The sequence below is a fragment of the Nematolebias whitei genome, chromosome 21 (assembly GCF_014905685.2).
Source record: "Nematolebias whitei isolate Nwh7 chromosome 21, NemWhi1, whole genome shotgun sequence".
In the NCBI taxonomy this organism is placed as follows: Eukaryota; Metazoa; Chordata; class Actinopteri; order Cyprinodontiformes; family Rivulidae; genus Nematolebias; species Nematolebias whitei.
In genome coordinates, this window is record NC_056518.1 from 20,147,583 (window position 1) to 20,164,186 (window position 16,604).

A 16,604-nucleotide genomic window follows, 5' to 3' on the forward strand; every position below is an offset into this window, starting at 1 on the left:
GGGGGGGGGGGGGAAAGAAGCAGATTATTTCTGGGAAGGCTTTGGTGAGTCGGTGAGCTGAGTATGGCTGACACCTGTCAAGGATTCTGGGGCTATGATAGGGGAGCGTTCAGCAAGAAAGGATGTAGTAACGAACACACGAGGAAATGTATGCTGCTCCACTGTGTGAATGCAAATATAATCCATTGGAGGCCATACAACCACTGAATGACACATTTCCATATTTCTAAGATTCAGAAGTGACTCTCTGCAAGGCTGTGGTAAATCCTGGGAACACTGCCCATAGCCTCCATGCTGCAGCCAGCGACCTCTCTCAGCCCTCTTTGGACAGATGTTGAGACCCATGGCTGCAGGCCATGCATTCACAATCGCCTGGGCGGACACTGTGGTTTTTGGAGCTTGTGACCGATTGAGGCTCCAGCACGCCTTCTGGGGACTTGTTTATGTCATACAGTCCCATTTGGACAGACTGCTTTTTTTTCTTGGCAGATAGGATATAGCTACAATGTTCCAAAGTCAGGAATGAGAGTCTGGAAGTTTCCACAAAGTTTTCTTACCCATGGTGAACAGCTAAGCCAAGTGTAACCGATAAGACGCGTCATCGAGTTAACATGGAGCACTGAGAATGAGTTTGTATGTAATACAGTCTAAATGCTCTAGTTGTGAGTTATAAATACTGTGACGGAGATGAAGACAGAGCGGCTGTGGGATAAGGTTAATGCAAAGCTTTTTAATGAGACTCTTGCTCTGTCCTGACAAGAATTATTCTCTTCCTGAAGGACTGGTGCTCCGCCAGAGTGCTCCTTCAAGGACAGATAGCGCACTAACCCACTTTTAAAAAAATGACTGCAAGAATAGCCTCATACTCCAAGGTGTTATCTTTAAACACTTTCAAAGACTTACAGGGTGCAAATTCATCCCCACAGAAAAAGGGATCGGATCATTGTTTAGGTAAGGTTCAGTCTAACATAATTTAGAATGAGCTTAGTCTGGAAATAAAAGTAAAGAGTTTTTTTTGTTGGGGATGACACTTTCATTTAAACACATACATTTTACTGATGTTCAAATAGCAATGTGAGCTGTTCCAAGCCACAGAAGGTACCATCTACCATGCTCCTACTGCTCTGAAAGCTAATATTTGTTATTATTAATAAGCAGGGATGCAAGGAAAAGAGGACAAGCAGGATGTCATTTCTTCTTTGCACCTTTTTGTGTCCTTATTGCTCAGTCTTGGTTTCCGGCGTGCTTCTTAGCATGTGGCGCCTTTAGGGAGTCGTGGTGATATTTATAGCGCGATGGAGAGGAGAAGAAGGAGAGCTCACGGTGCTTCGTTCACAATTACACAGAAATTCCCAGCACGGTCACGCATTTGGCGGACGCTACATCCGGCGCCGAGTTTAATCCCTGCGGTCCCGCAGGAGAACCAGAGTGTGACCGAGGCGATTACTGTCTGCTGCTTCCTCAGCAGACTGGACGAGCCAGAGCTAACAGCCGAAGCAGTCACTCGCCTGTCCACCGTGGAATAAGGTATGATGGTGCACCAATGTGCCCCCAGCTCCAGTGAACTTCATCGGTAAGGAGTGGAAGGCAGATTACATGGCCGCATGCTCGAGCTGCCAAGTACAGGAACCTGTGCAGGCCGTGTGTGTCCAAATGTGGATAAACATGAATAAAAAAAAAAGAATACAAGCAATTTTCTTTTTTTTGTTCATGCAGTTATAGGTAGATGATTTGAGTGGGTTATTTTGTGGCGTTATTAAGTCTCAGCAACGGTTTATTCTGTTTATGTAAACCCTCAAAATAAGTTTAAAAAAGATAAGATTTAAAAAAACAAAGTTCAGATTTCGTAATGTACTTTAAGACTCACTATTCATGGCTATAAAGCTGGAACAGATAGCTGTTTCTGCAACATTTCTTATAGCCCAAGGCCTCCACATCCTCTTCCAGCCACCTCATCACCTTCCCCAGCAGGATTTCTGAGCCGCAGCCAGACTGGGGTGCAGCTTGGGGCCACCAAACTCCTCACACTGTCAATTTCCTCCGAAGACTTACTCTTTCCTCTAGGCACTGGCTTGAGTCATGGATTTTCCCTTTTTTTTTATACAATTTGAATTGCAGCTCAGGCAAGGCACCATGGCTTAAAAGTCCTGTCTGAAGCATGGTCATTACCAGCGGAGTGCTTAACCCCCTTAAGGGAGGATAGGGAGCAATGCAATGGGTGGGAAAAAAGCTGAGCTGAGACAGGCTCCAAATCTCCTTTCTGTAATGGTATAATATCCTCCTACACAGTCTTATTGTGTGTCTGCTGTTTCAACGCTCCGGCTCCTAACCATGTCCTGAAAACAGCTGTTGGAGTCATCTGAGTCCTAAGAACAGCCTGACAGGAATATAAACAGATCAGTAAAAATTTTAGATGAAAACAGCAGTAAACATTTATTTGCTCAGTGAAAATGTAGGAAAGTGGAAAAGTTTCCAAGTTCAATCTTCATAATGTCATTGGGTTACAAACTCATCAAATAAAAGTTAACTTAAAGAAAAATCAAAGTGTTTTTTGCTGGTAGAAGGCCATTTCCTACTGTAGTTTTTAAAAATCTTATTCAGGTTATTATACACAAGCTTCACTGTTGTGCACCCTACAAAGTTACAGAAGATCATTTTATATGATTTAGTGAACTACAAAGAGTCTTGCAGTGTGTGCGCCATTGAAAATGTTGTATTGCACAATACACAGAGAAACACAAAGCTCAAGCTCTCTGAGCACAGACAGGCCAACAAAAACAGCTGAGCAGAGTTCAGGGACTTGGAGTGAGATTTTGTGCTGGCTAATTTGTTCATGCACCAGGGAGAGGGAAAGGAAGCAGATGGAGCTGTCATTAAGAACAATGACCAGCAGCTGTCCGCCCTGTTCGACACACTCAGACCCCTGGCCTGGTGCTGGCTATGTCCTGGAGTCCCTGTAAAACCTGTATGGCCGAACTATGGCCGAGTTTGTAACAAAGTAAATATGAGAAGGACAGAAAAAGCTAAATGCAACATCAGTCCTCTGCAAACGTATAATCTTAACTCAGTGCAGTGGAAGATTTTGCAACATGATAACCATAAATTTGTTTCTGGAAAAAAAGCCACTCTGAAAATAGTTTGTGTTGTTTGAAGACTTGAAGAGCTGGAATTATTCAAATGTATTTTGTCTTTTTTTAATACAACAATCTTCCCAGTGGTTCCCAACCCTGGTCCCTGAAGAACACCATCCTGCATGTTTTAGTTGTTTCTCTGCTCCATCACACCTGATTCAGTGGTTTAATTACTTCCTTAAGTTAGACAGAAGCCTGTTAATCACCCTTTCATTCAAACCAGGTGTGTCGGAGCAGAGGAACAACTAAAACATGCAGGGTGGTGTTCCTCAGGGACCAGGGTTGGGAACCACTGTTCTATGCATTATTTTTTAAGTTCTATTATTATTTCTACTGCTGAAAGTTGAAGACGCTGGTGTTGTCCGTTTCTGTGTTCATGTTTGTAACCAAAATATGAACTCATGAACCACTGGCCAAATTTTAACAGAACTTTCAGAAAGTAGTCATGGGATGTACATATACACCAGATTAACTTGTGCAGCTAATGTGAGATGAGTGCCACAGCTATTTGGTATTAGTCAGCATAAAACATGACTAAAATTTAATCAATTTTAGAAATATTGAGCAATAATTTGATGTGGCAGTAGACGAGTTTCATTCACAACACATACTCTAAATGTGCCGGATTGTGCAAAATGTTATTTTCAAGGATTGACTAAAACAATGATCTTTGGTCAAAACGCTGGTTAAAAAAAAGCCATTGAGTGATATGCATTATTTCAAGGACAGCTAGGCCTTTATTTTCCCAAGAGTCCCCAATAAAATTCTCAAATGCACAAGAAGAAGATGATAAAGGGTTAAAGCACAGGTAACATTAGAAATGGTTCGTTATTATGGTGCATAAAAAATGACTATGCTCTCTTTAAAATTTCAAGATTTTAAATCTAAGACTTGGTCAATAAATCATCTGGTTTGTACCAGGTAGACGAGCAACAATACAACATATTAAAGTGAACTGCTTCGCTGTCTGAAAACATCCATGAGCATCGATGCAGTGCAGAAGGATCAGTTGCAAATATTTTTATATTTAATATAGATTATACAAACGTTGTCAAATGCATATAAATGATGCACTGTGTGAGTGAGATGAGGAGACACCAGGCCTGAGCTGCTCCGTTTCTGATGGGTACATAGCTTCTGTCATCCAACTGAGATTTCATGCTCATCTGACCCCGGAGCTCCTTCCAGGCCAGTCGCTCTCTGCTTACTTAATTCCTCCATTTCTCTTTGCTTACTGGGCTGTCGGCCCAGCCAAAGTCACATTAAGAGATAAGGGGGAGGAGACCAAATACCAAAAGCATTAGGGTTATTAATCAACATTAAGAAATGTGGGGGAGAGGCGGCGAATTTGGAAAAACACAAGCACAGACAGAGTGCATTTATCAAGGTGACACGATGAAACTCACATTTACCAAAAAAACAATGTTTCTTCTGGTGCGTTGCCAAAGGCAGAGAATAAAGTGCAACAGCAGACAACATTTGTTTGATGGTCGGGAGATGCATGTTGGAGAAACAAGAGCAAATATTGCTTCATTGCAGAGAACTATTTAGTCTTTTTTTTCCTGAAATTTCCTGGAATGCGATTGATTTTTTTTTTCTCTAGAGTATCGGAAAAAGCTTAGACTAATGGCTGATGGGACTGATTTTTTGAAAGGCTCATCAAACAGGCCTACTTTCTGTGATCTACCAACCTAAAGACAACTGGTGAGTCATTTAGAATGAAGGAGCAGACGTTTGTGTCATTTCTGCACCATTAGTCGACATTTATGTCACATTTTGGGGAAAGAACATCACATTTATGTTTATTTGTTAATTTTTTTTTTTTTTTACAATTTGAATTAATACATAATTCAAATTATCTTGAATAATGCAATTTGTTATAATCATTTTCAGAATGGAATTATTTTGTTTTGTGTTGGGCGTTTGAACCAAATTTGAAGTTAGTTTTAGTTCGCATTACTCCAGAAACGGCGAGTCTGTGAATAAAACATCCGAAACGTCAGTCAGCCTAGACACTTTTGAGTCCTCTCATAATCTTATGTTGAAAAAGAATGAGGTTTAAAGTGCCTCATGAATATTTCTGAGTCACATTGGTTTTTAATGTCCACTGTGAGACCCGCCACTCTAGGGGAAAGGAAATGGAAAAGAGATGGTTTTACCTGAGCATGTGTGTGTGTGTGTGTGGGAGTCGGAAGAAACAGATGATGGAAATGTCTTTCAAAATGAGTCTTTTTGTATTTCTAATTAGTAACCTCTCTGACACCACTGACACGGCAGTCAAGGGCCTCAGCGTCTGTGAGACAGGGGGTCAAATGTCCTCAAAAATGACAAATGGGACGTTTTCCATCTTTAACCCCTCTGAGTCGACGATATGAGGTATTCATCTACTCAACCCAACTGGTCAGAAAGCTTAACGTGATATTAGGTGGAAAGCAAGGACTTTTACACCCTCATTCATGTAAACAACAGTGGTCCTATAATATAGTGAAGCACATGGCTACAATAGTAAATATTAATTCAACCTTTATTTATACAGGTTAGTCTCATTGAGTCACGAGGACTCATTTTCAAGAGAGACCTCTTTTAAACAAAGAACACAGATGAAGTACAGACAACAAAAAAACATATAAAATGAAAAGTAACTCAAAGCAGTGACATAAAATGAAATTAAAGCAAGCTACATTATGAAACAGGGTAAAATACTAAAAACAGGAACATGCAATATTTATGTAATATGTAATATTTTAAAGATGAATGCAGTTTTCATCGTGTGAAACCAGTAAAACCTTTATCCCTCACTTGAAATGAAAATATCATTACGTTATGTTGTTTATTTGTCATATGCAGGTTAACACAAGGTCAACAGCGCAATGAAATGTTCCGGATGAGAAGAACAGATTCGACTCGCTAAAAACAAAGAACAAACAAGAAATACTAAAGTATGCAATAAGGGTACAAAATAAAGTAATAAAAAGCAAAAAAGAAATATATAATTTTTATAAGGTCCAAAAGAAAAATAGTTAACAACAACATGGTAGAATATAACAGTGCAAGTAGGATGAATTTGCATGAATAAGTATTTCACAGGTAGTATTACAAGTTTAAATGCACATGACATATATTGCACATAACTAACAGGTTATTGCACAGGTAATGAGTAACACTGAGATGAATTGAATTTTGATGGTAAGGTAGTTACATACATGTTGTAGACATATGTGACATACATGATACAGCCACATAGTGCAGCAGCAATAAACATATTAGGTGTCACAGATGTGGCTTAGTGCAACATTAATGTCAATTGTTCAGTATTATTGTTGAGAGTTCAGTAAGTAGAAATTATTTCTAAAATCTCAATTTAATGGTTTTAATGTCTAATAAAGCAGTATCTTAGCAGCATCATTATTGTAGCAATAAACAACATAACATCTAATCAGTTCAACATTTAAACAAACCTCAAATTTGTACAGGTTCTTCCAAAAGAGTGGGAGATTAATAATTGAAAATATAAGAAAATTAGATTGTTTTTGTCATTATAGCAACATTTAACTGCTCAGATACCCCCTTATGGGGGAGTGGTGGTGCAGAGGTTAGAGAAGGTGGGCCTGTGATCAGAAGATCGCTGGTTCAAGCCCCGGTACTGACAACATCAAAAATGTGGGTGGGGTAGGTGAAGCACTCATACCTGTCCCCACCCTCATTCGCCCCACTCTGGGCTCATGAGCAAGGCCCTTAACCCCCATCTGCTCCCTAAACAGGTCTCTCGAAGTCGAGTTCTCATGGCTCAATGAGACTACCTGTATAAATAATGGGTAAATGAAAAAAAAAAAATTTAAACCTCAATCACATGTGTCCAACTCAAGGCCCAGGGGCCAAATGTGGCCCTCACCGACATCGTATCTGGCCTCCAAGATGATATGTTAAACGCAAAATATTTTTATCACTTGAATTTTTTCAGTAATCTTTGATTATGATGTCTAAAGATTCTGAAACTGGCCTTTAGTTTGAAAAAGGTTTTCATTTTGGCCCCCTTTGTAAGTGAGTTTGACAAGTTGATTGCAGCTCCGATGCACAGTTGAGGAAACTTTCACTAACCTTGGTGTCCATAATGGGGTCCTTGAGGTCCATAGAGACCTGCAGGGCCACTCTGGGAATATGGTCCCATACCAGCATACATCGAACCCCCAGGTGATGGGTGTGGGGACATTGGCGGTCCAGACTGTGGGGATGTAAACTGGGAGCCAGACTGGTTTCTCTGCATGCCAGACACTAAACCTGAAACACACAATCAAACAGAAAAGGCGAGGTGAACTTTTTACTTTTAAAAACTCTCCAGCAGTGACCGTAGCCACTCGGTGAACTTTAACCCTTCAACTTGTAAGTACATTTTGACGAATAATATAACAAGAAATGGGGATAAGCCTAAACATACAGTATGACAAGTAAAGGGATCACTCAACATGAAATAAGCTCATAGAGCGCATTTATTGAATGTTATTGTTGGGAAGTCCAGGTCAAGTACACACCTGCCCGCAATGATGCATGTAGCTGCAAAAGCTGATTGTACATCTAAAAGAGTGGAAATGCTTGAGGTAAAACATGAGCTCCACTCTCCACAGAATAGTTACTGATTTGACCATGGCTTCTGTGTTATTCTAAGCCGTTCTGTCAATAGACGTGTCAAAGCCTCTCAGGCCCAAACTTGCCTGCACCATTCAAATTGACATTTGGAGTGATCCTCGCCTGGGCTTTGCGCTTTCAAGCTGAGCCATTCGTTTCTTAAAAAACCCCAGAAAGGTCTCCCAATCCACCGCGAATGCAGAAAGGTTGCCGGATGGCCATTGAGGGAAAAGAGAGGCTGTGTGGGTGTGTGCACGAGTTCATTGTTGCAGATTAGGTGCAAATGGATTGGGTTTGCTCAACTGTAAACTTTGATGGCTATCCGCTTTGTTGAATGAGAACACGCAGGCCGACTCTTTAGTGAGTTCGGGGAAAGCCAAAGTCGACGCTCGAGTAATTTTTTGTTTCCGCAAGGAGAGCAGGAGAAAACGGGAGGATGGAAGCAAAAGTTTAAAAACGCTGTTAAGTTTACGATTGCGCGCACATACACCCAAATATGCATATTTGCGTTTCTGGGTGTGCGGCGTGGAGATAAAGAAAGAGAGCAATAAACGCTCGGCGTGTTTTTTGTGCGCGCGGAAAAAGAGACGAAGGCCAAGACATAAAGAGAGGCAGTGAGAGAGAGAAAGTGTGTGTGTGTGTGTGTGTGGGAGGGAAAGACAGTGCAGCGAAAGGAAAGAGCGATTGGGGGCTGAAAGTGCTTAGGCTGCGAGTGCTGGGTTTAAGGAGCGAGGACATTATTGTAATGTTTTGCTTCCATTAGGGTAAGGGGATTCTGGGAGAGGAAGAGAAAAAAAATACAGAGTGTAATACCGCACTTTAAATTGCCTGGAAAATGGATGGGGAGAGAAACATTGTGCAGACAGTGCTAAAAGCAAATAACACATTCAAGGATTTTTCTCCCTCTCTTTTACTTCGTTCCCTCCACGCACGCACAAAAACATAAACCGCTCTCTTTTTCAGGCTAAGCGAACGGCGCTCTCAGTCGGACAACAGGCAGGTGGCAAAGCACGCGAGAAAAGTGAAGGGGGGGGAAAAGGGACAGTCAGTGGATTTACGAAAATGAAGAGGGGAGAGAAGCTCTTAGGGAGGCCAGCACTTGAACAAAGTGGGGTGTACTGTTTGTGTAGAGGACGAGGAAAGAGAAAGGGGGGTGGGGGGTAATCTTTGCAAGAGAAAGGGCACAAACAGCAGCCGACCCTGTTACCCGTGCTCTGCTTTCCAGGACTGAGCTGAGGGGTTTAGAGGCATTAGAGAGCAGCATTAAATCTCCAACTTGATTTCATCATGTTGGGAAATAACCTTTTACAGTGCTTCTATCTCCCTCTCGCTCTGTCTTCATCTATCCCCCCCCTCCCCCCTCGTCTCCCTGTGGTTTTAACTGCTCTTTGGTGGGTGATAGAGAGCGACCATCGTGGTCATTCCATTAGGGTTACTTCCCTGTCTTTTTGCAATTTCGTGTGGACGCAGGTCTTTTATTCATCTGAACAATTTTCCTGTTTTCATCAATATTCGTGAAGTGGTCTTAATTGCTGGAAATGACTTCCAGTTTGGCCTTTCGGGTTCATGTAACAAACATTTGGCAACCCACGCATGCCAAAACAAATTTAAACAAAGTCCCAAAGAAGCTGACTGGATGTTTACAGTTATATTTTTTTAACTAAGCCATAACTTTCCATTATTTTGATGCTGGCAACACATAAAAACCTACTTTCATGTCACATCTATAAGTTATTGAGTCTGGTTTGGTTTGTCTCCCTGCTCAGTTTATCCCACAAGTATCAAATAATGAACATATTTGTACAAGGTACTGGTGTAAAATCAGTAGTATTCTTGCCGAACTATTTTTACCAAATCAGTAAAATCATATTTTGTTTTGTGTTGCAAGTTTTGAACTCTGCGTCCTCATCCCGACTAAAGAAAACCTTTCATTACAGCCTCTGTTATTCTCTAAACTTAGCCAACATACAATTTTTGTTTCCTCTTTGGCCTCTAATCTTCATGCACCCATCGCTGGTGTGGAATGTGAAGAAACACATTGTTTTCAACAGAAATTTTACTGCTATGCGTTTTTTATAGCAAACTATGTGTGCTGGATACAAGAAATAGCAACATAAAAACTGGATTATCTAAGAATAATGCTTCAAGTTTAAAACACACACACAAAAATCCTAAAAACACACATTTATGTCCATATACAGCATTCCTGTTTAGCTTTTAGTAACGGTCGTCTTTATCTTGTTCCTGACTTGGCAAAACATTGATTCCTGGTCATCACTAACACATTGGCCTCACAAGCATTTACAATGTAAGGGGGACACACTGGTGGTGGTGGTGGGGTGGGTTCTGGGGCGTCCTCCCCCAGAAAATTTTGAATAAAGTAGATGCCATTTCCTGCATTCTGGTGTATTTTAACAGGTATTTAAACATCTACGTTTACATACATAAGTAAACATAATAACTATTTAGAGAGCCTGTCAGAATGCCCCCGCCCCCCTCCCGTGGTAGACAACTGCTAGCACTAACGTAGCGCTAAGCTAGTGGCGCACAATACAGACACGCCAGCTAAGATGCTACAGACGTAGCGCTCCGCTTTTCTCAGGCATCCTAACCCCCCAACCCCGGTCAACAACTTCCCTCAATAACGTGGTGCTAAGCTAGCACGCAACACAGAGGTGTCTCCCCCTCCTCCCCCCACCATGTCAAGTGACCTCGGAGAGACACTGCATGAGGTGTGGTGAGTAGGTTACCAGGAAAACACGGAATGGACTTTTAGTGATTTGAGTATTCTCCTATTAATCAAGTGGAATTGATTTGTTCATGTAGCAACAGAAAGAGCACTGGGTGAACTAATATTCTGTGATAAATATGGGGGGTCCAAACAAATATTTTTTATATGCGAGGGGGACACGTCCCCTTCACATATAATTGTTGCGATGCCTATGCACTCACATATATTTATATTTAGTATATATGTATATTTAGTTGATGTTTTTCTTAGATGTTATTGCTGTTTTTCTTATACATTTTATTGTTGGATGTAACTGGGACCCCGTGTACATAATTTCGCTCCACCACATGTACCACATGAGGTGCGAATGACAATAAAGAAACTCTGACTCTGACTCTGACATGTACACTACATGGACTTACCTCTCTCCTGAGCCATAGGCGAACGTGTGATTGGCAGATGGGCTCCATCTGGTCCATTCCCAGAGTTTTGTGGGGTCATTGTAGAACCTGAAAAACAATGAAAGTCAAAATTTGAAAATCAATATTGATTCAATACACCTTCCATTGTTCCAATCCTTGAAACAAAAGCTGCCATGAGAGAACAAAGTGTTTATCATAAACTGAAATCGCGTCTTTGTTTGAAAGTGAGGTCATCAGAAATTTGATTTAAATTCTCTTTTCGTCCGTTTTGCTAGAAAATGGCAGAAAACTGCACAAAATTATATAAACAATCAAGCACTTGAATGACCACTTTTGTTTGCCTCTCCAGATATTTTTTCAATGGCACGTTATTTAGTTAAAGTTTTCAGTAATTTTAGTGACAAAAGAAACAGAGTGCCTTTGGATAGAAAGTTTGATGCCAAAATCAGCCTTTGCAGACGCACATAAAGCCGTGTGTGGCTCACTATTAGCTAAATGACAAATGCAACACAAAAGGACCCGTCAAGACATCGGATCTAATGTCACTTCTTTGTGTAAGCATTAAAACTCAGAGCGGACCCCTGCAGTAAACCAGAGCCATTTCAGGATCGTCGATTTGGTGGTCACTGCGAGTCTTTGGGCTGCAGCTGCTCCATTGAAATCCAATAGTGAGTTGAGGATCTCATCAGGACAATGGCAGACAAAGAGTAAGGTGGATTGATTTAGCCCAGAGGAAGGAAAGAGATGGCAAATTGACCTTTTATCTTAGGATTCAGACAGGAAGCAACAAAGAGAGGCAATTACATGAGGGTTTAAACTGGACTGGTGGCAATGCCAGTGGTTGAGTTGGCTAATTCAGTTATTAATATAATGTAAAATTGCATTTCCTGCGAATATACAGTGTGAATGCTTATTGCAGAAGAACTTGCTGAAAAAAAGCTGAAATTAAAAACATGCTGAAATGTAGCTGAAATGGAAGAACAAGCATACATTAGCAGCAGAAAGCATAAAGAACACACACTTGCTGAATTAGGTTTAAATAAGCAGAAACAAACAGAAAATTTAGAATAAAAAAAAAAAACAGCTGAAAAGTACCTGAAAATTAAAAAAAAGCTTAAACTACCAGAAGGAAGTGGAAAGAGCGCAAAGGTGCTCCAAAAAATATGGAATTAGCTGAAAATTCTAAACTAACATAAAAACAGCTAAATAGTAGCTAAAATAGCAGAAAACGTTAAAAGGAGCATAACAAGCTGAACTTAGCAGCACAAAGTTAATTAGGCTGAAAGTAGCAGAAATTACCATTAAAAACTTGAATTTATCTGAAAAGAGCTACTTAGCTCAAAAATGCTAAAAAGCTAGCTGAAAAGGTAGAATAAACTTAAATTAGCAGAAGAAAACAGAAAGAACACGTTTGCCCAATTAGGCTGAAAGAAGCAAAACGAGCAGAAAAAGTGGACATTATCTGGAAAATCTGAAACTAGCAAAAAAACAGCTGAAAAATAGCTTTAAAAAGGGCAGAAAGAAGTTGAAATTCCAAAAAGGAAGAGGAGAGAGCACATTTTTGCTGAATTAGGTTGAAAAAAGTTGAAATGAGTGCAAATAAATGTAGAATTAGCTGAAAAAGCTAAAATTAGCATAAAAATGGGAAAAATTAGTTGGAATAGTAGAAAAATAGTAGATACTATAATAGTAGAAAAAGCTAAAACTTGCAGAAATAAGCTGACAGACGCACAAACTGAAATCAGCAGAAAGAAGTTAGAAGGGTGATGTATACTATTTTGTCTCTACAATGCTCTTAAAGCCGAATGAACATTATCTTTACAATAGGAAAAACATTTCATAACAGTAGAATCTGTTGTTTCAAGATGTGAGTTTCCATACATGTGTGTATGAGTGTCTGTCCACACCGGCAGTAATACATGACTGGAGGTGACACACTCTCCACATAAACAAACCCAATTAAGTCAACATAATTGCTTTGCATAAAAATGCATAAACAACATTTCCATCTATCCGCCGCCCACTCACACTCAAGCGCGCACAAACAAGTAACATGCACAGACGTTAAAAGTAATTGCACAAACAAGTGTAAATAAACCCACTAAAGCACACAAGAAAGCACATGTAAGAGCACAGAGGCACATAAGATACTTACTGAAACATTTGCACACGCACACGTAAACACACACTCACACGGACCCCCTGCATCACACTTGAAAAGCTCCAGCGGCGCTGCTTCAAAAAGAGAATATTCGATTAGTCTGTCACCGTGTTGCAGGAGAGAATGGGAAATATTAGTATGCAAACGCTGAAGCAAGTATGAGATAACATGAGAAACATGGCTACGTGCTTCTAAGCGTGTCTGCATGAACATTATTCTAATGCGCTGCTTTAATAAAAAATACAGCATTATGTTTAGATCTGCATTTAAAGCTAAAAATAAATGTAAAGTAAAATAATACAGAGTGGCTTTGCATACAATTTGATCAAACATTTCCAAGGAATGTTGTTCACTTGAGATGTAAACAGTCAAATGGTATCTGTAAGTGCTGAGCCAGCTGTGCAGTATGAACAAAGTCCATGTTCTGAACTTGCATGTCTCGCTTGTTAGATACCCTGATTGTATACCCCAAAAAAAGTACAATAGAAAGAGATACGTCACTGATAAAAACAAAAAATGTTCATCAGCCTGACGTGAGCATCACAGCCACTGTTCGGAAGGAAAGATCTGGGAATATTTCAAAGAGATAAAGATGGCACCAAGTGATGAATGGCAAAACCCAAATATGGAACATTAAAAAGAGGAGGAACTATTGTGACAAGATAAGCCCCTGCAGGGCATGGATCAAAACAGATCGAAGAAGTGGCTGACATTGAGAAATCCTAACCCGTGGTTAAAGAAGGCTAGACTAAAGGACAGCATGGTGCCACAAAGAAGATGAAGAACAGAGTCTTTCATACAAGATGGAACCCCAGGTGCAGAATGTACAAAGATCCTCAGAGTTCAGAACATGAAAGCAGGTTGCGAGAGTTGTATACAAAGAATGACATATAAAATACTTGTGTATAGTAACATCTGTGCTGACAAAGCGTATGGGAGGACCCAAAATCAGAATGAACCAAAGATGTAAGTCCTGGCCAGCCACAGCCTCTACATCCATTTTGACTGCCTTGAACAAAAAAAGGATGATAGTTGCAGTATTAAACATTTTATTTGAATTTTGGCTTATTTGATTAAATCAGTCACATACAGCACTGTACTACTGATTAGAAAATGCATTGCTACAGTATTTGAATGCATACAATGCAGATAAATACTCTGTTTTAGGCTTGTATTGCTAATAATAGTTAGCCTGGTTACTGAACACAACAAATGGCAAAGTCTTCTGGTTTTCTGAGCTGTAGCTGGAACACAGTTAAGCTGAATGTGATGTAATTCCCAGGTCCAAGATCCAAAGTAAATGGAACACACAGCATGTGGGACTTTCATGTCCAGACTGACAAACAGGGGATGGGTAACCAACCAGACACTGTGATGGTCGACAAACAATGAAAGAAGGAACAATATAAGAGCCATAAAAACCTGTAGAAATACAAAGACTTGAAGGACGAACTAGTGAAGTTCTGGAAAGTCAAATCTATGGTGGTCCAGTTCATTCAAACACTTGGGGACAGGGGATGGGCAACCAACCAGACACTTGGTCGACAAACTATAGAAAGGGATGGGTAACCAACCAGACACTTGGTCAACAAACTATGGAAGAAAAACAACATAAGAGCCACAAAAACCTGTAGAAATACAAAGATCTGAAGAATGAACTAGTGAAGTTGTGGAAAGTCAAATCTATGGTGGCGCCAGTGTTCATTCAAAGACTTGGGGCGGTGACACTCAAACGGTGAGAGACACAATATTCTGTGTTATACTGAAGTGCGTTATAATCTTAAGCAGCCTGTGTCTTTGTCTGACTGAAGCCTCGAGTGTGTAGTGAACAGTCATGGCTACTTGTTGCCAAAGCAGCAGACTGAATGGAGTGGTGGTCAGAATGAACGATGCCAGCAGCAGTTTGCTGAACTCTTTAACTACAGAAATTGACCCCACGATAAAGGCCAGCCTTTGCATGTGTGAGTGTGTGCAGCATTACTGCCAGACACCTGCTCTGCTGTCAGACTCTGTTTGCTGGGAAAGCAGAGGAGGAGCGGCAGGAGCTTACTCTGTATGAGTGTATGCTGCTGTGAAGGTAGAAACAGGGAGTATGCCCTATATGCTCCACTAATTCCTACACAGTCACCAGAGACGAAAATGTGTGCAAAGAAGAGTGCGTACATTTGTATAAAAGAAAGAGTTCATCAACATCGAGAAAGGAAGGGATTGAAAAAACAAAGGACTTGTCTGAGAAAAGAAAACCAAAACCATATTTCAGTATAGTTGATAAGTAATCATAAAACCACTCCCTTCTCTCCTTCCAGTAGATGTGTAAACTTTGCACACTTTGTAATCACTGCACAACCAAATAATGTGCAAACAAAGCCCCTTCTCACATTTTCCTCTCTTCTTTACCCTCTCCTCTTCATAATTTCCAACAAGGTGCCATTAAATAATTATGTCCGAATAAAACAAACATGCTCCGCAGTGAGTCCTGGCACTTTTAATCCACACCATTAATAATTCATGGGCTGGATCTTTTGACGTGCAGCTCTTTCCCGTGCGCTGCCAAGTGAGGAAAGAGGAGAGAGCTAAATGTCAGCAGGAACTGACTGGATACCTCTGCCTGATTGCAAGAAAAAAGCAAACAAAAAACAAACAAACAAGTAAACTGTCTTTGCTAACTATGAATAAATATGTAAAACACATAAACATTATGGAAATGCTTCAGACATTGAGGAGCCAGATCCAACAGACTGCGTGCACATGCACACTTTCTCAGCTTTATTGTATTATATTGTATTGTATAGTATTTGCTTTATTATCTAGAAATTTAAAGAAGCAAAACTACAAAATTAAAAAGACAAGGTCCTCAACACCAGAGCAGCCATCCTTACAGACAACCAGTATTAATATTAATGACTATAGCTGTTTATAGCATCATAATTAACAAACAGTAATTATAGGCCGATAAACTCAAGTACATAATTAATTACAATGTAGTTTGTTAATGATGAATTACACATATTAACATGTAAGAAATGTAAGTCATGTAGAATTTGCATGATGTTTATGTTAAATTACATCCCTCACATTATTTATTGTTAGGCTTGACATGCTCTGAAAAAAGTGTGTAACCATGACTAAGGATGTGTAAGATCACCCCGATCATTTTATACCCCCCCCCCCAAAAAAAAAAAAAAAATCAGTGTGGGAAATACATTTATTTAAATATTTATACATATTTGATGTGCAACAGGTGGTGGTACAAACCCTAACCTCCTGGTTAAACATTCATTTGACTGTATATCAGGGGTGATTCTAGAATCTGACCTTTAGGGGTACTTAGCCCCCGGTTTCCTGAAGGTGTTCACTTAAAATCAGCAGAAGTAATGATCAGTGTTGGGGCAATAACTTAATGTCCTGCATCACACTGCAGCTTCAGCTCTTATCCACAATGTCATGTCATGTCATGTCATGTCATGTCATGTCATGTCATGTCATGTCATGTCATGTCATGTCATGTCATGTCATGTCATGTCATGTCATGTCAT

The 16,604-nt window shown here is 40.1% G+C and overlaps 1 protein-coding gene across 1 annotated transcript in view; it reads right to left on the reverse strand.

The window, feature by feature from the left end:
- Positions 1-16,604, reverse strand: part of LOC119427740 (AT-rich interactive domain-containing protein 1B) — a 121,693-nt gene that overhangs the window by 11,052 nt on the left and 94,037 nt on the right. Inside the window, exons 4-5 of the mRNA XM_037695378.1 lie at positions 10,908-10,994; positions 7,230-7,409 (exon numbers count right to left, since the gene is read on the reverse strand). Coding sequence (XP_037551306.1) covers positions 7,230-7,409; positions 10,908-10,994 — 267 coding nt within the window. The remainder of the gene's footprint in view (positions 1-7,229; positions 7,410-10,907; positions 10,995-16,604) is intronic.